At 35.1% G+C, this 23,032-nt stretch overlaps 1 protein-coding gene across 1 annotated transcript; it reads left to right on the top strand.

The window, feature by feature from the left end:
- The first annotated feature begins 9,918 nt into the window (after positions 1–9,918).
- Positions 9,919–19,348, top strand: LOC110895384 (glycosyltransferase BC10). The gene is made up of 2 exons (XM_022142696.2): positions 9,919–10,509; positions 18,688–19,348. Exons 1-2 carry the CDS (start codon positions 9,919–9,921, stop codon positions 19,333–19,335), a joined length of 1,239 nt encoding a protein of 412 aa, XP_021998388.1. The 3' UTR covers positions 19,336–19,348.
- The last annotated feature ends 3,684 nt before the right edge of the window (positions 19,349–23,032 follow it).

Below are 23,032 nucleotides of genomic sequence, written 5' to 3' on the forward strand. Positions count from 1 at the left end.
AAACAATTTGCATGTTTAAGGAGTGTAAATTTTCTATGTCTATATATATTATTAGAATATTCATGAGTCGTGAGAGGTGCAAAAATAATTATAAAAATGTAAATACTAATGGCCATATACAAGAGAGATGCAAATAAAATCAATGCTTGTGTCTTCGTACTCTTTTTATGATACCAATCACGAATAGCTATGGATCCTATGATTTGAAATACCTTCAATAATGATCTTATGATTTTAAATGGGAGTTAATAATCCCACATTATTCTCACATGGTGTATACGGCCTGTATTAGGTTATACGGCCTGTATAGAATAAAGTTAACTGACAAAGGCTGCAACTGACAAAGGTTGTGCCAGCAGCCTTTGTCAGTTGACTTTATTCTATACAGGTCGTATAACCTTACACGGACCGTATACACCATGTGAGAATAAGATTTTTGTCTGGTCGTATACAATGTATACGACGATTTATATAGGCCGTATAACGTTATATGACCCGTATATTTCCAATTTCGTCTGAATTAAAACTATAGATTTCTCGATATTCGTGCGAGTTATTTGATTCGACGTTAGATTCCTCGATCCGCGTGTTAATCATTTGATACGATGTAATATTCCGTAGAAACGTCTATATAAACGACACTAATCTTATTCATTTTCATTCAACTTCTATTCATTTCTTTTATATTTCTCTGTATTCAAATCATATAATTTTCATTCATCTTCTATTATATGCAATTTGAATACAGAGCATATTGGCATTAACTCTTGTGTAGTATTTGTTTGGTGTATATGAGAGTTGAAAGTGTAGGAACCGTTCGCGTAAATAAATAAAATAAACAAACTTTTATTACTGATTACAATACAAAGAAAGATGGAAAATAAAAATACTGTTACAACTGAAATAAACAAATATAAGAATTGGAGTAGAAGCAGAAAAACTGATGACTGAGGCACGTGTTCAACACGCTTCCCTTAAAACAAATTCCGAGTCTCCCAGGAGTACTCGTTTTGTTTCCCAGGGTACAACAGCCGAAGCAGAATACTGCAGGAGTTGACCTACAACCCGAAAACTATCTTGAAGAGAGCAGGAGAAGATCAGAAAGCTGTAGAGAGAAAGTTGGATTTGCTGTTGTGTTACTGGTGTGTTCTGCAGCTGGGTATGGAGCTGTATTTATAACGCTCCTAAGTCGAAACAGTCAAAAGGAATTAAGGAGAGGTATAAATTGCATTAAACGTCTTCGATGCAATTTAATACGTCATTTAATTCGCTGTTAAAGCCATTTGACTCGCCAGTTTCGAATGCAGAACTGAAACTACTTCATCATTAAATGCTGGAAGGTTCTGCGCGCGCGCAAGATACACTGGTGCGCCGCGCACGTCACCTCAGGGCCCATGCACCATGCGCGCAACCGCAGGCCTTCATGCCACGTGTACTCGCGCGCGGACTGCCACGCCACGCGCTTCGAACCTGCACGCCACTTCACCACTTGGTCCTTGCAGCCTCTGTGATCCACCACGCGCATGTCGTCAAAAATACAAAGACGGCTCGCGGCGATGCGAGCGTGCGAAGTGCAAAGTGCGCCATCAAAGCGCCACATTGCGCCTCATCGCCCACCCCACGCGCCCTTCGCGAGTACACTTAGTGTGTGCTTCCATGAAACAATAAGGGTGGAGAGTTCCTACTTAAATACCCATTTAAGTTCCATCCCTACTCGTATGTGGGACAAGGTGCAACTTTCCCTTTTGTTTCAGCATTCAATGTTTCAAATACCCAACTTTGAGCATCGATATCTCATTCATCTTAGCTCCGTTTTGGACGTGGTTTACTTTGTTGCGAAACTCTTCCAACATAGAACACAAACCCACAAATAAATATATAAAACCCGCTCATTTTCTTATATTTATTTCTAGTACAAAATAGGAAAAAATCATTTTCCTATATTTGTGAAAAATACACATATCGTGGTTATATAGGTGTTAAATTAGGGACTTATTTGTACGAAATATCTGTCATGATTTATGAAATAATAAGCATTTGGTTAGAAACTATGTATGTTTCTAAACTTATTGATTTGGAGATCTTATATGCATGCCATGACCTTATGATATGAATTGCCGATAATGATTTAGGATAGGATAGGATGATTCGATGTAAACTGTTTGGTTAAATCTTGTCGCACACTTAGAATGTACAACCTAGACTGCGTGTGGTACAAACAGGAGATGCACACTCCCGTTCCGTACAATCCTTGGCTGCACATTAAATCACCGGGCTAAACTAAACCCGCACACTCTCCTATAACTAAATAGCATGACCGCACACTACCAGGCGGCCGCACACTCCCCTGTGTGCCGCACACTTTATAGTGGGCCGCCCAATTGAATTAAGCCTTATCTTTGTTGGGTCACAACAAAGATGGACCGCACACTTATTTAGCACATTATTAAACCGCACACTCCATTAGGTCGCCACAGTTACATGACCGCACTCTTGTCAGGTGGCCGCATACTTGTCAAGTGGTCGCACACTCTCGTGTAGGCCGCGCACTAATACGTGGGCCGCACACTCAACCTTGGGCCCTATTCCTTAGTGGGCCACACACTAATATAAGCCTAGAGGTGTTCATGAGCCGATCCGATCCGATCCGAGCGAGGGTCTGCTCGTGCTCGGATTGAATTACAACCAATCCGATCCGATCGGATCGAATTTGCAAAACCTAGCACAAAAGTGATGCTCGTGCTCGGATTGAATTTGACCGAACAACAGTTGGTAACGGTATTGGTATTATTGGAACTGAGACCGATATATGACTATTTCAAAGTAAACTAAGGTTTTCCATTGATTTAAAGCCCGTGCTGATATCCATTTGGGTGAGTACTGTGCCAAAGCGAACAGATGGTGTCCGGACTACATTGGTACCAATGGCGGTGATCATTTGTATCTTTTTTTTGTTGCTATACCGAGTCCCAGTATCGTAACGGTATTGTAACTCACCGAACTAATATCAATCGAAAGCCCGCCGCAAAGCGCGGGATATCCCAATAGTTTTTTTAACAATAAATTATAAAATAACTTTTACCCCTTTTTATTATAACTTGAAACTTTTTAAATTTACCCATTTTTAAGTAGTATCTTTTGCCTTTGTTTTTTTTTTTTTCTAGTTTTTACTTTTTTCAGCTTTTTTTTCCGTTTTCACTTCATTTATTTTTGAGTTAATTACTGTTTTCGTCCATGTGGTTTGTCAAAAATCACTATTTCAGTCCATTAGTTTAAAATTTGCGATTTCAGTCCATGTGGTTTCACTTTCGTAATCATTTCAGTCCCTGTGGTTTCACTTTCGTAATCATTTCAATCCATTATTCTGTTAAGTACAGTGACTAAAATGGTTACGAGGTGGACTGAAATGGTTACGAAAGTGAAACCACAGGGACTGAAGTCACAATTTTTAAATTAATGGACTGAAATAGTGATTTTTGACAAACTACAAAGACGAAAAGAGTAATTAACTCTTTATTTTTAATCTTCTTTTTTGTTGACCTTTTTTATTGGTTCATACTTTCTTCCTTTTCAAAAAGCACCAAAATGCTTACAGAAACCCAAAGCATAGAGGATTACTAGACCGTTGTTAAACAAAAAACTACAAAAACCCACTAGTGATCATTGCTAGTTCAACTAGCCTAGTTGAAGACGAGTACACGAACGTTTGATGAAGAAAGTTGTAGAACAAGAGCCGGAGTGTTACCATTATCTCCTCAACCATCGTCATTCGGCACGCCAAATCTCCCTTTATGAATCGTTATCTCTTCACTCCCGCAATTTGCAGTCGCCCGTTGAATTGTCAATTAGGTTTGAGTGAATTTTTTGTCCAGTGTGTCTTTTTGAATTTATTATTATTATTATTATTATTATTATTATTATTATTATTATTATTATTATTATTATTATTATTATTATTATAACAATATAACATTAAACTAGCATCCTCTCACATATTTTACTGTTCTTAGTAAAATATTTTTATTTAAATTTTTATTATTCCATTATAATGGGAGACTTTCAAATGAAAACCACCCTAAAACAGAGAGAACCGCTAGAGAACCGCTAGAACTCTTACTTCCGTGTGAGTTTTTCAACGAAATTTTGCATAAATGTAGAGTAACATCTTACTAAGACGTCTCTAAAAATACAAAAAAAAAAACATTACGAGCCGTTTTTTGACCTGTAAGGATGATTTACGGTGGGGTAAATCACTCTAGCATGTATGTTTTAGTGATAATGCCCCACCATAAAAAATGTCCTACAATTTTTTTTATTTTTTAAATGTAATTTAAAAAAATGTTGAAACAAAACATTGAAAAAAAATCTTTAGAGGTCAAGTTCTCTCAAGAAAACTAGTTCTCGTTTTAACAATTCTCTTATTCTAATATTATATTGATCCTTTTTAGCATTTTTTTTTTGTTTTTCTTTTATAAGTTTTAAGATACTATGTTTTATAGACTCTTAAGTAGTCAAGTGTGTTATGATATTCTTATTTTTATCTACATATTGATATAAACTTTGTTCAAATTCAAGTTGTGAATGATAATGTATAAGTAATCGAAGCACACCGTATATGCCATCAAAATTATCTCATGGTTCAGTTTTTTTTTTTTCCTTCTTTTTTTTTATAAAGTAACGTCATTTACCTTTTTCGTCATTCTAATAATACAATATAATATAATGGGTTATAAAGTTCAGAATATACCGTTGCGACGTGTTTATTTTTATTCATGTTTCTATAAAAGTTTTGTTCGAATGGGCCATATATAATTGTTTTTTCTTTATTATGACATGATGAACTGAAACGGTATCGTCCACACAACATCAATACCGATATTCGTTTTTATGGTTTTCTCAACTTTCTGGTATTAATTTCACTGAACACGGAATTGTATTCGCAATATAGAGTTGTCTTTTTTTGTATTGTAAGCTAATTGAGTGTCGGTTTTGTACCTATACCATGACGAACTGAACCAATACCCTCCCGAACAATATCGCTACTGGAATTCCTTTTTATGGTTTTCGATTGAAGTAAAATACATGTCAATTGCTATACAGTGCCAGTATCGTACCGACACTATAACAAACCAAACCGATATCAACCATAAGCCTGTCATGTAGTGCACCACACCGCTCCAACGTGTCAATACCCTTTTCAGCAGGCTATATTTTGTTGAGTTGGCGTAAGGTCCTTTTTACATCGCGACGCACGAGTACGTCTGCTGGTTTATATAATACACTTGTAAAAGAAGTCGTAGCCAAATTCAAAAGAGGAAAACTTTGAGTGTTTTTCACTTTGCTTTTTAATGTTTAGTCTTTAGTGAATGAATGTTTAGTCAATTAATTTTCTGATGGCTAATAAATCAAATTTAAAATTTGATTCAAACAAGTTGACTTTAAAAAGTATAAAGTACGTGGATTCTAATTTTCTTGAAATTGCAACTAGTTATAAATAATTATAAAAGGTATAGTTAAATAATAGGTTGACTTAGTAATAAAAAAATATAATATTTATGAATTACAATGGATGGATATCGGTTAATAATTTTTTTAAATTCCCTGTGGTAATTCCATAAGAAAGAGTTTATTACATAATTTTACCTTCTTTCATAATTCACAAACACTGTGGTAATTCCATAAAGAGTTTATAACATAATTTTACCCTCTTTCATAGTTAACAAACAGTTAACAAAAATATACAAATAATAAAACATTCTTCAACATGGTGAAATTATTTATCATTTACCGCATTTATTAATTTATGACTATCTTACCAGTCCTAAATTTGAGACATATAAACCACAATTACATATAAATCCAAGTTTAGATATATAAATCACAATCACATATAAATCCAAGTTTATTTTTTATACATACTAGATTATTTCTACAGGCCGCGCGTTGCGGCGGCAACACGTTAGTTGTTTATAGGTAGCGGCAAGTTATGTGATCCATTAACTGTATGAAAACGCATGTTTCAATGTATATTGTCTAACTCAGTATAACCTATATAAGCATTGCAGTTACAAAAGAAACGGAATCGAACCCGGGTTGGTTCATTTAGTGAGGGTTCCACCTAACCACTATACCACCCTTACCTTGCACCAAAACTTATCGGCGTCAAAACTTACATTAACTCAAATTTATACCGTCGAATGAAAACGTATTATATTTGACCCGACTCGTTTCCAAACACAGTTTACCTCAAAACGTAGACTAATAAAAAAATAATGTAAAAATAAGATGTCGGTATGTTAATTTATACAGACATGTACGTTAACACATACACCAACTGAAAAACGTACATAAAAATAAGAATGAATGCACATTATATTTAACCCAACTACGTCTAAACGTGAAATCATAACGACACGTAAAAAAAAATAACGTCGTTAGAAAATAGTTTTTTTTTTTTAACATAAAGAATGAAACTGGGATGAAAATAATATTTTATAAAGTTTTTAAAAAATTGTAGGAAGTGTAGACGTCAATTATTGGAATTTTGATGTAAACGAATATTATTAAAAAAATTTAAAAAAGCATTTGTTAGATGATAAGAAACGCAGTAATAAAAATAAAAAATTCGGACACTTTATGTATGGGTTTTTGTTAGTGCCATGTATTAAAAAGCATTACTATGGTATTCACATTACAACTATATGGAGAATAAAAAAGGTTACAATATTGGAGAATAAAAAACGTTACATCAGGATCGAACACTTGAACTCCTTGTTTTATGTGAATGCACCAACCACCAGAGCAGAATTTCATTTTGATTAGAGTTACGCAAACAAATATTATATATAGAAAAAAGGCGGTGGCTGTGATTTGACAGCCACCGACCTTCTATTTTAAGGTTATATAAATTATAGAATTCAACTTTACCTACATTGTAAATTCAGCCTGGTGGTATTGGTGAGTTTATATAGAGTTTAAGATAGGAGAAGTCAGAGGTTCAATCCTTATGGTGTGCAAGTTTAGCCAGTGGCGGAACCAGAAATTTTCAATAGGAGGGTCAGTGTAATTTTCTTTATCAGTCGATATATAACACGCTCAAGAACAAAATGTTAAAAAGGTTTTTATATTATAAAATACCATTATATAGAAACATTTATATGTAATAATTATCTACTTATATATACATTAAACGATTAAATAAATTTAAAAACTTGAATTCATAAAAAGAATAAGAAAAGTAAAGTAATATGATGACAGTAAAAATTTTATGCTCATTCAGAAACAAGTTTCTCATAGTCAAACATAAGAGTTTAGTAAACATTAAGTATTATTAAATATGTTCCATTGCTTTGTTAATTTTTTTTTTTGAATGGCTAAACTTGCACACCATGGAAATTGAACCCATGACCTCCTACTATTCTACACCTTATCTAACTCACCAACACCATTGGGCTATTCCCAATGGATCATTGCTTTGTTAATTGTTTCTCCTTCTTCTTCATACGAAAAAAAACTCTTCTTCTTCAATCAAATAAACCGTCGCCTGCAAACGAGTTCCGCCACCGTCCTCCCTCGGATTCTTCCATTTTTACTCTTGCTTTTCCTTTCAACTACCTTAACATTGATAATTTGAGGGTCAATTTCTAGAAACGCTATTACGTTGGATATACCCTGTTACCGGAAAGTTCAACCAGCCGTAGGGTCAACTGACCCCCCTGTGGTTCCGCCATTGAGTTTAGCCATTCAAAAAAATTGTTTTAAAAAAGTGTGTTTCTATTATAATCTTATACATTGTTATCTAATACAACCATATCTAATACAACAACGATGTATAATTACTAAAAACATTTTTATGAAAAAAACTATTTTTAGCTATTGAACACTAAAACATATTGAATCTGTACTCGGTTTGTAGTAAATTAAATGGAATGAAACGGGCAACCTAAGGGAGAATAATATGTCACATATTTAACGGGCAACCTAAGGGAGAATAACATGTATCACATATTTAACTTTAATGATAACATTAATCAAATGTAATAACAAAAAAAAAAAATTAAATAACAAAACTAATTTTAACAACGACTTTTTCTTATATCTAAATATCAGTTAATTTTGTGTTTGAAAGAATTTCAAACTCATATATTTTTTTTGGTGAGAAAACACTAAATCATTAGACCACCAAGTCAAAGATAGTAATAAAACCTATTAATTGGTATAGTTTTGCCAATGATCTATAATGATTAACAATTTATTTAGTAGATATTTAAAGAGGATAAGTATTATTAATTTCTAATAATATAATAAATTTCACGAAAGAGAAGTGAGGTACGTTTAAAGTTAATTAGGACAACGCAAAATATTCGGATCACAACACTTCATATTAATGTTGATATTCTGTTGCATAATTTGACTTTCAAACTCTTTCGCCAGTTCCAATCACTACTAGAAAATAGTGTATTAAACGGGGTGATTTGAGTTTAAAGATGGTATTTCTAATTCTGTTTTAAAATACCGCGTCTTAAACCCCATCAAACATTGCTGGAAAAAAAATTGCAGTTGCTGTACAAATCTAGCTTATATACACCAATCGAACATTTCCAAATCAACCCATGATACACATTCAATTAGTAAATAAAACGGTCAAATTAAAATTCTTGGCTAAATGCATAACAAACAATATTAAATTCCATAAATTAACTGCATACAATTCCTATGATCTATATATAAAGCTAAATTAACGAAATACCTAACTCACTAAAACATTTTGGCATCAACGTCTTCAACAAAACATCTATATCATTATTCGTAACCTCTCTCGTGCCGTGCCATATCTAAGATAAAAGTAAATACAGAGAGTTCTATCTGATGTAACAAGTCCACCAATGGCAAGTCTATTGTGCATTGAATCACGAGATATACCTGAAATAAAAGTGAATTAGCATCCAAGTATTCAAGTATAAAAGGAATACCAGTTCTCCATATATGCATGTAGTTTTACACAACACGAAAACATAACACAAACCTAACACGAAATTTGCAGGTGGTTTGGGTTTAATCTAAACCGATTCAATTCAGTTTTGGGTTGAACACATGAACATGTTTAACTAGATAAGTTGGGCTTGGTGATGGGTTCACCAGTTGACCCATTTGCTATTACAATTTTGTTAAAAAATGTATTTTATGTCATAACTTGAATTAATTTGAGTATTTCATGTCAAAAATTAAAAGAACAAAGAGACATAGGCATCAGGTTTTATAGTTTAAAGATTATCCATAAACATATTCACCTTTAAGAGAACAAAAGTTGAATCACATCACCGGAATGTCTCGGATGAGGAGAGTGGCTAGAGATCACGAGTCTGAATGAACAACCAAATCTGTCCTGAAGAGTTAGTAATCATTCAAACCTTAGACTGTAATAGAGAATTGTTGATTTGTCTGAATGAACAACCAAATCTGCCTAGCACACGTTCATTTGTCTTGAAAAATTACAATTTTGCCCTTAGTTTAAAATTATAGTTTTCCCATCGTTTTAATTTTTTTAGCAAAAGTATGATAGTGCCTTATTTTAATTGGTCGACTCGATGTAATTTTTTGAGATCGTGTTATGAGCAGTATGTACAAGTAACCGAAACACAAACGCACATGTTATGAGTGAGAAATATTCGGTTTAGTGCCCCGCAACGCGGGCGGGGCAAATACTAGTTATCTATACATGTGCAAGTATATTCATACAACTAAATGGTCTTTTGTAACATTAAAAGGTCAGTTGTAGATTGGAGTAAGGAGGTGCAGGATCGCACATGCAACATACCATAACTTATGTTCTAAGTAAAACTACTTCAAGTCACCAGGCAGCCCTTTCATTATATATTATATGTGGACATATAGAATTAGTCTTCCATGCAAATAATCATGGGTTCTCGACAAACCAGAATAGCATTCCCCATCAAATGCTTGAACCTTTTCCACTCTAAAAACTCTCTTTTTCACTTGTTTATCTTCTTGATATGCTTGCCAATCGGCTTTGTTTGCGCTCTCTACCTTCAAAATTTCTCTGCCGCCGTCCAAATCTCTATTTTTAGTGTTTTCCATTCAATATCATTACCACCACCACCGCCGCCGCCGCTAGCGCATGCAAATACTCTTTCTTCATTTCCATCACCACCTCCATTGTTGTCGGAATCTATTTCTTCGGCCACACCGCCATCATTACTTCCACCTAGGGTTTCAATAACAGATAAAATACCCATGATGCACAATATGAGTGATGAAGATTTGATAAAGAGTGCGATAGAAAGTTCGAGGATGAACACCACAAATACTAGTCCTTATAAGGTAGCATTTATGTTCTTGACACCAGGACGATTGCCACTTGCACCATTGTGGGAGCTGTTCTTTAAAGGGCATGAAGGTCTTTACTCCATCTACGTCCACCCTCATCCATCTTACAATGACACCATCCCTCAAGACTCCGTCTTCTATGGCACAAGAATTACGAGCCAGGTGAGCTTTACCAACTGTACTATGCTTTATTATACAAAACAATGACAGTTACCGCTAAATATAGAAGAAAGTATTGAATTATTCAAGCTCTATACTCGAGTTATTTGAACTCTCAAGTAATGATCAAGTTTCCAATAATAATAATAAGAGTAAATTACAATTTTACCCCTGTGGTTATATCACTTTTACCCTTTTAGCCTAAAAAGGAATGTTTTAACATCTGGACGTATATAGATTTAAGTGAACTTTTCAGTTTGTCTTTTAATAATTTTTTTTAAATTAAACTTCATTAAAATACACCTCCGACCTAAACGGGTAAAAGGCCAAACATGCAAGAGCACCCCTGACCCAAATGGGCAAAGGGCAAAGAAATTATAACATGTACAGCGGGAATTTACACCAATCCGTCCAGCTAATATAATTACATGAAGCTCTATTTTTAACCCAGTTATAACCTCTCGACTTAACCTCTCCTAGGATATCTTGCAGACTGCACTTTTTCTTGTTAAAAACCACATCATTCCTTTCTTTCCGTATGCACCAACATGCTATCATAGCTAACCCGTGAATGAGCTTTTCCGCTTTCTTACCTTTCTTAATGAACTTGTGGATTTCTAAAATGTCCTTGAACTCAAAAAAGAAAAGCGACGATATGTTGCACCAAACGCTGAAAGCCGACCACACCCTAATAGACACTGAGCAGGCAGTGAACAAATGCTCCACCGTTTCCTCAAATTCGTCGCAAAAGGGGCACATGACCGAGGTTACATCCACATTCCTTCTTCTTCAATTAATTCTCGTAGCAAGCCTATCCAAATTGCCTCTCCAATTCATAATATTGCATTTAATAGGCACCCATTTACACCAAACAAAACTTGGAGGGTGACAATTACCTCTATCATTAATCAACGCTTGTTTAACCGACTGCACCGAGAACCCGTTCTGGCTATCCTTCGTCGAATACCATGCATCCTTGTCATTGGAGAGTCTCAACCCGCTTAGAACCTCACGACATTCCTTCCATTCCTTTATCTCCTCATCAGACTCGGGATGTCTAGACCAATGCCATGAAAAAGTTCCATTTCCATTCCCTGCTTCAATTATCTCTGCGACCCTGCACATTTTAAACATCTCCAAACCAAATAAATGGGACCATCTTTCCATGAAGGGAAGATCGCCCGCCCACATGTCAATCCAAAAACGAATATGAGCCCCATTCCCAACCTTACCCGTGATTAGCCGATATAACCCCTTCCCATTTATTTTTATTTTGGAAATCAAATTCACAATATTTTTCCAACACCCCGCAATGTTACCGTTAAGCGGAAGGAAGTTTCTTTGGTTATGCTTACAGTGGCACGCTTCCACCACTTTACACCACAGATTATGATTCTCAACCCTATGCCTCCACCCCCATTTAATAAGAAGAGCTTCGTTAACCTCTTTGAACCTGTTAATACCCAACCCAACTTTTAACTTGGGCAAATTTACACAGTCCCAAGCTACCCAGTTCATTTTTGAGCTGCTACTAGAGCCCGCCCATAGGAATTTTCTCATTTTGGCTTCGAGGATCTTGATAACCCCAACGGGGCCTTATATAAAGAGAAATAATAAAAAGGCAGACTTTCCAACACCGAATTGATCAGAGTAAGCCTCCCCCCTATGGATAAGCTTTTAGCTTTCCACATAGTCAATCTTTAATCAAAAACCTTGATAATAGGCGTCCAATTGTTAATTATGTTCAAATTAGTCCCCACCGTAATCCCCAAGTAAGTAAGCGGGATAGAGTCCATATTACAACTAATAACTTAAGCCGTATCAGACACTTCCCCATATCAATACCCATCTCGCCACATTCTTTAAATTACCCCTATCCCAATCCCCCAGCACAAGAGCGTCATCCGCATAAAAAGTTGAGAAATAACCGGACCGCTATTAGGAGTTTGAATACCTTTGAAAAGCCCTTCATTCCTAGCTTTGCACAAGATGCTAGACAAGGCTTCTATGACCAAAAGAAACAGGAACGGGGAAAGAGGGTCACCCTGTCTAATCCCTTTGGAACATTTAAATTCAAAGGTAAGAGACCCATTCACAAGAACCGAGGGTCTAGCCGAAACTAGAATCCCTTCGATCCATTTGCACCATATCACAGGAAAACCTATTTGCCCCATGATGTCCAAAAGGAAACTCTAGCAAACGTTATCGTAAGCCTTTTCAAAATCGATTTTTAAAAGGAAAGCCATTTTATTATATTTTTTAATCCAAGACATGAGCTCATTTAGCATTAACGGGCTGTCCAAAATGTACCTCCCCTTAAGAGACGCCGTTTGATTCTCTGATATGATGATTCCTATAACCTGTTTTAGAAGATTAGCCAAAATCTTTGATATAGTTTTGCTTATCACCCTGATCAGATTGATAGGTCTATACTCTCTCAGCCCCACCAGATCCTTGTTTTTCGGGATAAAAGTTATGTATGATGAATTACACCCCACCGCGATAGTACCTTTGTTGTAAAAAGAAACCATCAAGTTATATAAATCATTTTCAAAAATATTCCAATACCTTTTGATGAATTTGAAGTTAAAACCGTCCAGCCCAGGAGCTTTATCAGAACCACACACGAACACCGCACTTTTGATCTCTTCTTTGCTGAAAGGAACCGTCAAAGACGCCGCATCTTCCTCCAACAGACCCTAACATTCTGGCATCTGAATTTAGGTCTATCTTTAATATTTTCTTCGAAAGCCCTTTTGTAAAATTCCATAATCTCTTTTTTTTACCAGAGAAGGTTTAGTGGTCCAAACACCGTCAATCATAAGGCCCGGGATATTGTTGAAAGCCCGTCTACTTTTGATGTACCCGTGAAAGAACACAGAATTTTCATCTCCTTTCAAATCCCATCTAGCTCTAGCTCTTTGTTTAATATCTTTAATTTTGTAGCCTTCGAGCTCATTAAGATCTTTTAGACATTCCAGTTTGGTCCATTCTTCCTCTTCGCTTAACTCTCTATCTTCCGACATTTCTTCCAAGCATTTTAATTCCTCTTTAAGAGTCGTCTCCAATTCCCCTTTCCTTGGCTATAACCTTTTTTTCCAAATTTTTACAACCTCTCTTATCTTCTTTAATTTCTGCGTTAAAACCTCGTCAGGCTCCCCCACTCCGATAAAATTTGCACTCGCCTTATGGACCACCTCATCGAAATCCTTTCTTTCCAACCACGAGTTAAAAAATCTAAATGGCTTGGGACCAAAGTTTTTATCCGAACAAGTCAAAACAAAAGAGCAATGGTCCGAGTAGAGTTACGGCATCGCCCGAATGCATGCCACCGGCCACTTTGTAAAGAACTCATGACTGACCAAGACTCTATCAATCTTGCTAAGTTTATTATCGTTATCCTTAAGATACCTGAATTTTCTTCCTTTCATATCATATTCTCTTAACCCATTTTCAGAAATAAAATTATTAAAAACTGAAGCATATTTTTTGTTAAAAATAGAGTTTCTCCTTTCATCCCGGTTGCGCACCGAATTAAAAACAGTCTTTTTTAGAGGGACTTTATGCGGAACGTACACGTTAACAATGTTAATAGCTTTATTGCTACCTTTTAAAGTCCCCATAATTAATAAAAAATTAGTGTGCTTGAAAAAATCGTGTACCTTGAGAATGCTAGGGTCCCACATGCTAACCACCCCTCCCGATCTACCAGCCGCCAGCACGTGATCCATCTCGAAGTTGCCTACTCCTCAGTATTTCTCGAATTTGATGCTTGAAACGTCACTAAACTGAATTTTTTGTAAAGCGATGAAGTCAATACCATTCTCATGTTTCAAATTTTTTTATCCACCCCGCTTTGTTTTTACCCCCCCCCCTCTCCTAAACCTCTAATATTTAAAGAAAGAAAATTCATCTCTCTCCATTTTGAAAACCTTCTTACCTAATCGCTTCTTTAATTAAAGTCTCATAGTTCTAAAGATCTACTCCCACTATGCCCCCCATGATGGTTGTAACATTCATCTCCAAATCAATGTTCTCCTCCTCTTCCTCGTTGAGCTGCAAATTTAAATCTTCTACCACCTCCTCCACTGTTACCTTTCTATTGCAACTCGATTCTTCCTTGTAGTTCTCAAAACTTTCTACGTTTCCTATATTGAAGTCATCACCATCTTCCTGATCTTCAGTGCTGGTGCTCACCTCCTGAATTCCAATTATTTTATTTAAGTTAAATGGGTCATCATTTCTCATCCTCTTCCTTGGTCTAATAAACCCACCAATCTCCTCCACTACATTTTTGTTACAATTGGGCTTTCTAACTTTCTTTTTACCCTTACAAGGCCCACCAGCACCTAGGTTAACTTTAAATCTCGAGTTCTTTAAAAAATTAAAAGCGCCGACATCGTCCTCTTTATACTTTCTCGATTCCTGCACCTCCCCTTCACTTTTATTAAATAAACTTGTAAAGCCTCATGCCCCATTACTCTTTTGCATATTATTTTCCCCATTTCCAACATCTACCATGGGGAAACCTTCCATATTCAATATATCCGGCGAATTCTTTTTACCTTTAACATCTATTGGGCTTCCATCCTCATTAATGAACTCCTGCTGTACAACTTCACCGGATCCCACCTTACCGGCCGAGGGCCTCCCCACACCGGTACCGTTAAAATCCACCGGAGTAGATGTCATAAAACCGTCGGAATTTCGAAGTTGCCGTTACTCTTCTGTTGTTCCCCCGCCCCAAAATCCGTCGGAATTCCGAAGTTGCAGTACTCACTATTTTTTCCAGCGAAGATGTCGTAAAAAGTGAGCCTTTACACCCCGAGGCATCCTTCGCCATATCCCGTACCCTTCAGCCTCCGTCTTTGATCCACTACCCTCGGAATCTACCTCCTCCGTGTTATTGCAATTATCGCTCTCAGACATGAATTCACCTTCGACACCTACCTCGGAATCTACTTCCTGTTTCTCCACCGAATCCGGAATCCAGTCCCCTCTTTCTTCTTCAACCTAAATTCTAAAACGTTTCCTATCTTCAATAATGATAACTTCTTCTTCAATCCTTTTAACCGAGTCTGTAAGAACGCAAAAGCTTTCTGAAGTTAAAATGTTATCCTCCGGTTGCCTTTGAGAGGCATGGATAACCTTACCAAACCGTCTCCCCACCTAGTCGAAAATTTCGTTTTCAGACAAATGGAGAGGTACTCCGTGTATGTTCAGTCACGCCAATCACTCGAAAGCAACCGATTGTCCCCTCCAAATCTCCACAATATCGAACCACCCGAAGCCTGAAGAATCGGCTCTACATCTATCCGCCTCTGAAGATGACTTAAAGACCAGTAAGATATTCAATCCTCCAATATATTTAATCAACGCATCCCCATAATTTGCTTCCTTCAGTAAGATATATATCTTTCTAAGCGTCCACAAATCTTTCACTTTGCCGACAATTGCCTTTCCATGTAGATCACCATAAGCTTTAACGTACCCGAAAACCACTACCTCCTTCATACTAGTCGAACCGTTAACCTTACCTGCCACTATTTCAGCGTAAGATCTACTATTGGAAAAGAAGTTGCCAATGTTACCTTCCTGCTTATTGAAGGTATGTTGATAACCTCCCTGTTCCATGTCAAACTGACCCATCTTCTTCCCCATATGCACCTTGTTACCTCTTCCCATTTCATTCTCCATAACAAACCTAGCCACGTTGATGATAGGTCTATAGTTACCCATCCAAATGTTTCTCATCTCCTTCTCTAATTCCACCGCATCTTTCACCCATTTGAAACTTGCAAATCCGAAGCGATACCCCCGTTTGTCTCTCTTCCTAGCTATATAAACACCCTCGACTGTCCCAAAAGCTCCTAAAGCTACCGAGATATCCTCCGAACTACATCTCTCCTGAAGCCTCGAGACATAGAATTTTGTTATACCGCTGGTTCCTGATCTATAGCTCTGGCCGTCCATGTCTGCCGTTCACACCTGCCGGAAGTCCTCTGTTGTTAGTCACTTTTTTTGGTCCTCCAGATATTCCTCAATACATAATTAAAATTATGAGGGTATAGCTAAAGTTAGTAGAATGTAGTTTTTTTTTTTAAATCAAAGTAGGTTTTAAAAAAAAAATTAAGATTCTTAAATAAAATAAATTAGGTGAGAGACACAATACAATGATTAAATCATTAGTTATTTAATGAATCAGATTTATCCAATAAGGTTAGGAGTGAGAAACAAAAAAAAAAATAATCAAAAATACTATTTTGTTAAATAGTTGTCTAACAACACTATTTTGGTAAATAGTTTTTCCAACAAGGTCATTATAGAAAAAAAAACATTGTATAATAATAAGGTTTAATCACTAATTATATAAAAAAATCGTCACTAATTCGATGATTACCGATAGCCATCATAAATCGGGAAAAGCACGCGTCGCGCGTAAGACTTGATAGTTGGTTATGGTTGCTGAAACGCCTTTATATTATTTGTTATCATAATAAGGTTTAATCACTAATTATATATATATATACATATATATATATATATATATATATATATATATATTTGGCTAGGAAGGATAGGAAGCAATAGGATTATGATATGTGACAAAATTTAAAAATAAAGGGAATGATATTTTAGTCAATTTTATCAAATCTTCTTCCTTATTCTCTCCCTGTAACTTCAAAACCCACAATTTCAAAACCCAACGTCTTCGACCTTTTCTTCACTTTCTATCTCAATAATAACTACATTATAGTGTGATTTTCGTCACCAATCAATGATTCAAACACTCAATCAACGTGTTGTTCAACTTTTTTTGAAGAAACCCAGCTTACAATACAATATCTCATTTTTCCGTGATTTTGAAGCGATTCATTCGATTCGATCACTGATAAGTGTTTCTAGCATTCAAATTTCGTTAGTCGTTGAAGAAATCTGAATAAATCGACTTCGATCTATGTAAGAAAATTTTGAATTGCATTTTTACAATCTGGGTTTTTGAATTGAGTCATTGCGTTTTACAAAGGAATGAAAAAAAAAACATTTTTTTTTGTATTTTCAGTCCATTGCGTTTCATAAACAATACATTTTATTGTGTTTTTAATCCATTGCGTTTTAGGTAAAACACATTGTTTATGTTTTTAGTCCATTCCGTTTTAGAAAAAAGACTTTTTTTGTGTTTTCTGGCCATTGCGTTTTAGAAAAAATGTGTTTTTTGGTCATTGCGTTTTTTAAAAAAAAAAAAAAGACATTTTTTGTGTTTCCTTTATCATTGCATTTTAGAAAAAAGACATTTCTTTGTGTTTTCTAGCCATTGCGTTTTAGAAATAAAGTGTTTTCTGGCCATTGTGTTTTAGAAAAAAAAAAGATTTTTTTTTGTGTTTTCTGGTTATTGCGTTTTAGAAAAAAGATATTTCTTTGTGTTTTCTGGCCATTGCGTTTTATAAATAAAACATTTCTTTGTGTGCCATTGCGTTTTACAAAAAGAAAGACATTTTTTTGTGTTTTTCAGCTATTGCGTTTTAGAAATAACACATTTCTTTTGTGTTTTTTTGTCTATTGTATTTTAGAAACAAGGCACTTCTTTGTATTTTTTGTCAATCGCATTTTAGAAAAAAATCATTTTTTTATGCTTTTTGTCCATTGCATTTTACGCATCTAGGTTTTTGAATTTTTTTTCAAAAATATAGAAATAGTGTACTCGTTTTAAAGATAAAAAAAAAACGCTCGTTTTTTGGTACAATTTTTATAAAAAAAAATATAATGACGTATGAAAGAGTTATTAATGTTTAAAAAACTTGGGGAGGGATTGGAGGAGAGAGAAACTATTGCTTTAGATTGACTAGAATACCCCTACACAAACTCACACGCCTCCTCCATTTTTTATTAATTATACCCATTTAATCCAAACCCTTGATTAATCAATTGAGGGTCAAGATTAATTTCTAGCTTTCCTAGCCAAAAAAATTCCTAGTATATTCTGACCCTATATATATATTACTTAATGAATTATAAAGAAATGTTTCTTTATATATGTTCGAAGATAAACACTGTATATAAATATATACACACATAAAATTACCCATTGTATCATATAGTTGATTTATGAATGCTTGTGGTACAATATCATATATATGTTAATATTAATGGATGCTTGAGTCTTATAGTATTACTATGCAGCCTGTGTATTGGGGGGATATTTCAATGATAGATGCTGAGAGAAGATTGCTAGCAAACGCGCTCCTTGATCCCTCAAATCAAAGATTTGTGTTACTATCCGACTCATGCATTCCATTGTTTAACTTCACCATGACTTATAGATATCTTGTTAACTCAAACATAAGCCACGTAGCCTCTATTGATGACGAAAGAAAATCAGGCCGTGGTCGCTACAATCCACAAATGTCACCCAACATCACCATTCAAGATTGGCGTAAAGGGTCTCAATGGTTTGAAGTTAATCGCGAGCTTGCTCTTGGTATTGTTGCCGATCAAAACTACTATGGTCTTTTCAAAGAATATTGTCATCGGCCGTGTTACAACGATGAACATTATTTACCAACCATGGTGAACATTTTATATGGAGGGTTAAACTCAAACCGAAGTATTACACATGTTGATTGGTCGATAGTGGCCCCACATCCACGAAAATATGCAGGTAGTGAGATCACAAAAGAGTTGTTGAACTCGATTCGATTTGGTTCTACTGGATGTCTTTATAATGATAACACGACACCTATGTGTGTGTTATTTGCAAGGAAGTTTTCACCGGGTACTTTGAATCCGTTGTTAACGTTTGCTCCTTTGTTGTTTGGTACTAGTAATTAAAACCGATTTGCAAGTGTAATGGGCATAAATTCTTATGTGATATAGGGGAAGGTTCATTTAAGAAGAAATTTAATTTAAGAAGAAAGAGCATATTAGTATATCACTATTTTTTCTCTCTTTAATTAATTAGTCAACTAATCATTAATTATCCTACATATAATCTACAAAACCTACACATATCAAAATTTTCCAACATATATCCTACACATTATAGAATTTTATCCTACACAGTCGAAATTTATCCTACACAACTTGTAATTTATCCTACACAACTAGTAATTTATTCTACACTTTAAATTAAGTTGTTTTTTTAATTTAGAAAAAGTATATATTTTGAAAAGTAGTTACAAATTTAATTTAGTTAGTTATTAAAGAGGAAGAATACAAATTAATGATTTATGTAAGTTTACCAATATACCCTTATATTAAAATTAAATGCAAATATTGAATAAAGTAAAATGAAGCATTCTTATTGGTTGAAACTTCTTCTTTTTTCTTCTTACAAAAAAATTCTTCTCATTTGAACCCTCCACATGTGATATATGTCTATTATTATTATATATAAATATATATATATATATATATATATATATATATATATATATATATATTATACATATGATTTACAAATCTTAATGAATGGTAAACAGAAAAATACATTTATAATTATTTTTTAACTTAAAACTCATTATTTTTATAATTAACTTTGATCATAATTTGTTATTCTCTTATAACTTTTAGAGTTAAACTCCATTTTAGTCCCTGTGGTTTGGACTATTTTGCCAGTTTAGTCCAAGGGTTTCATTTTTTTCTATGGGTCCAAAAAGGTTTTATCGTTGCCATTTTAGTCCACTGGGTTAACTTCATCCATTTTTTTTGTTAACGAGAAGGGCAATTCGGTCATTTTATGTGTAACTCTGTTAACTAGAAGGACAATTCGGCCTTCTAAAATCACCAAATTGCCCTTCTCGTTAAGATAAATAATGGATGAAGTTAACCTAATGGACTAAAATGGTAACGGTGAAACCTTTTTAGATCCACAAACAAAAAATGAAACCTTTGGACTAAACTGGCAAAATGTCCCAAACCACAGAAACTAAAAGGCATTTAACTCTAACTTTTATTATACGATGTTCTAAAAAAGTCGAGTATATTGTTACAACATGACTATTTTTATTTATAATATAAGGTTTAGCGAATAAACTGTCATTTTGGTCCCTGAGGTTTGGTCACTCATGCCACTTTAGTCCAAATTTGAAACATTTTGCATCTGGGTATCTGTGGTTTCATTTTTTTTTCCCATTTTGGTCCAAAAATGAAATCAGCTCATATTTCTCAAATTAAATCGTGGTATTTTGTCATTTTCCTCAGGGGTAAAATGGTCATTATTATTTTATTATAACACGTTATTAATTAAAATTATAAAATTAATTAATCTCTTTGACCTTATAAAAGAAGCATTTACTTATCATCCCCCAAACCCAAACCCTAATTCATCCTCTTCTCCAACCCCCATTCTCCTACAACCATCATCTTCTCCAAACCCCATTCTCGTGCAAGTAAAGATCGACAATGGTGGTATGCACATATGGAGCCCCAACCCAACTCAGAACAAAAGCAACAGAATTCCACCCAACAACAACAACAAATCTTTGACTCAAAAGCAACAAAGACACAATCAGAACGATAGATCAAACGAAATGTACTGTGAAAATTGATTTTGAAGTTTGAACAACTTTCAACATGTTTATAAGTAATCGTTTTTATTGGTTTAAATTAGCCACCTCTATATACATATACACTCAACTATCTGACCACTAACTTTTCATGAAAACAAATACACATGATGAATGATAACGGTTACCTGCATCCATGCACATTTAAGCAGGGGCGGATCTACAGCCAGCTCGGGGGTTTCTGGGAACCCGTTCGGTTCAAACTTTATAGTGTTAAAGTATATAAGAAATTCTGGAGGAACCCTTTAAAATTTTGTGAGGGAACCTTGTAAACAAATATGAAGATGGTGAACTGGTAAGTGTCCGTTCTTATTAAACATAAGGTCTAGTGTTCGAGTCTGGTTAAGTCTCCTTTTTTGCCTGCAGGAGTCAGATGAAACATGAAGAAAATATCACAAAACCATGGTTACATTCAAGAACACCATCATCTACTTACTTTTCATGATCGTTCTCTGAATGTTTGTTGAAAAAATAAAAAATTGGATTAGTATGTAAAAAACAAGACAAAATCTCTAGAATAAAAAGATTTAAAGATTCAATTTATAATTGTGAATACAAAGATTTTTACATGTTCATGGAGTGAATAGGTCAGGTTGATTATAATTATGTAATATCTCTAACGAGTCAATTTGGTTAACTTAAAGGGGTTTAAATGTATGGGTCAAATGATGTAATGCAAAGCAGGAATTTGGTTGTTGTCGATTTATTTGTTACGATACTGACACTCGCATAGCAATCCAAAAAAGAAAGTCGATTTGGTTGGTAATTTATAATATGTAAATTCATGGAACATTAAACACATAAACTTAGTAGAAAAATGGACCTGCTTTTCACCCTTTATATTCATGCCTAAAATTAACAGGGAATGCTTTATGTCACTTTGACACTCTCAGTAGCCAATATCTTTGCTCTCTAGCTTTATCACCGTCTTTGAGCAATTTCATCTTACATTTGATTCTTCTAGCTGCGAGTCGTGGTCGTCTATGTTGCTAGTCATGGGAACCACCATTTAGATCCTCTCTCACCACAATTAGCCAACATTTAAGAACTTTTAGGATGGTGACTTTGACTTGCCAGCTTTTGGGGAATCTCACTAGTTATGTCAACAAGTAGATTTAACTATAAAAGTTGTAGTGTCTAATGTCTAACCGCGGATCCTCTTGGTAGCATCTTTAAGACTTCTGCGAAAATGTTGCTGGAGAACTTGCAAACTAATCTTTCTCTCTGTTCTGGCCCGACCCTTTTCGGTTGACTGTTTGGTGCCCCATGTTTTGACTTGGATCCCCATCCAAGATAAGTATGCTTTTCACGATCAGAGAATGCGAGTCCATGATAGAATTGGTTTATGGCATTAAACTCATCTTCCAGTTCTTCCTTATGACACCCCATGGTCAAAACAACGTTTTCGCCCTGCGTTGGGCTTCTAGCATATCGGAAATCCAAGATTCATTGCAGGTCTTTGAATGACGATGTTACGTGTTTTTAAATTTATCATGACAACGTTTTTTTAATTATTGTATCGTATTTTTATTATGTAATGAACTTGACCCGACCCGAACTGTTGAATCGACCCTATTTTTTTATGTTCCGGCATATGATACTCGAACACTTAAAAAAGTGAACCCCTTGGCAAAAATTCCTAGATCCGCCACTACATTTAAGGAGCATTGAAAGCTGCCTCCAGTAACCAATGATTCCTTTGGCTGCAGATTTTCTTCTTAATTTCTTATTTTCCTCAAGACCACATTTTAGTGATTGTTGTTGCATAAAACGTTGACGAAATTTGTTTAGAAAATGATTCCACAAGGCTATCGATCCATTTCCGAGAAGAGTCAACACTATCGGATGAACTATAGTCAACCGATATCAAATCAACAAGAAACTCAGTGGGGCAGAGCCCTCCATCTCTTTTGGATTAGGGTTTAATTTGGGGAAGAAGATGAGCTTGTCTGCTTTTATAC

Source organism: Helianthus annuus, chromosome 12 (assembly GCF_002127325.2).
Source record: "Helianthus annuus cultivar XRQ/B chromosome 12, HanXRQr2.0-SUNRISE, whole genome shotgun sequence".
NCBI classification, from domain to species: Eukaryota; Viridiplantae; Streptophyta; class Magnoliopsida; order Asterales; family Asteraceae; genus Helianthus; species Helianthus annuus.

Excerpts from the sequence above, each read along its gene's own strand:
- LOC110895384 (XM_022142696.2), top strand. The coding sequence starts at position 9,919 with ATGGGTTCTCGACAAACCAGAATAGCATTCCCCATCAAATGCTTGAAC. Across the intron at positions 10,510-18,687 it reads GCACAAGAATTACGAGCCAG|CCTGTGTATTGGGGGGATAT; the intron begins GTGAGCTTTACC and ends ATTACTATGCAG.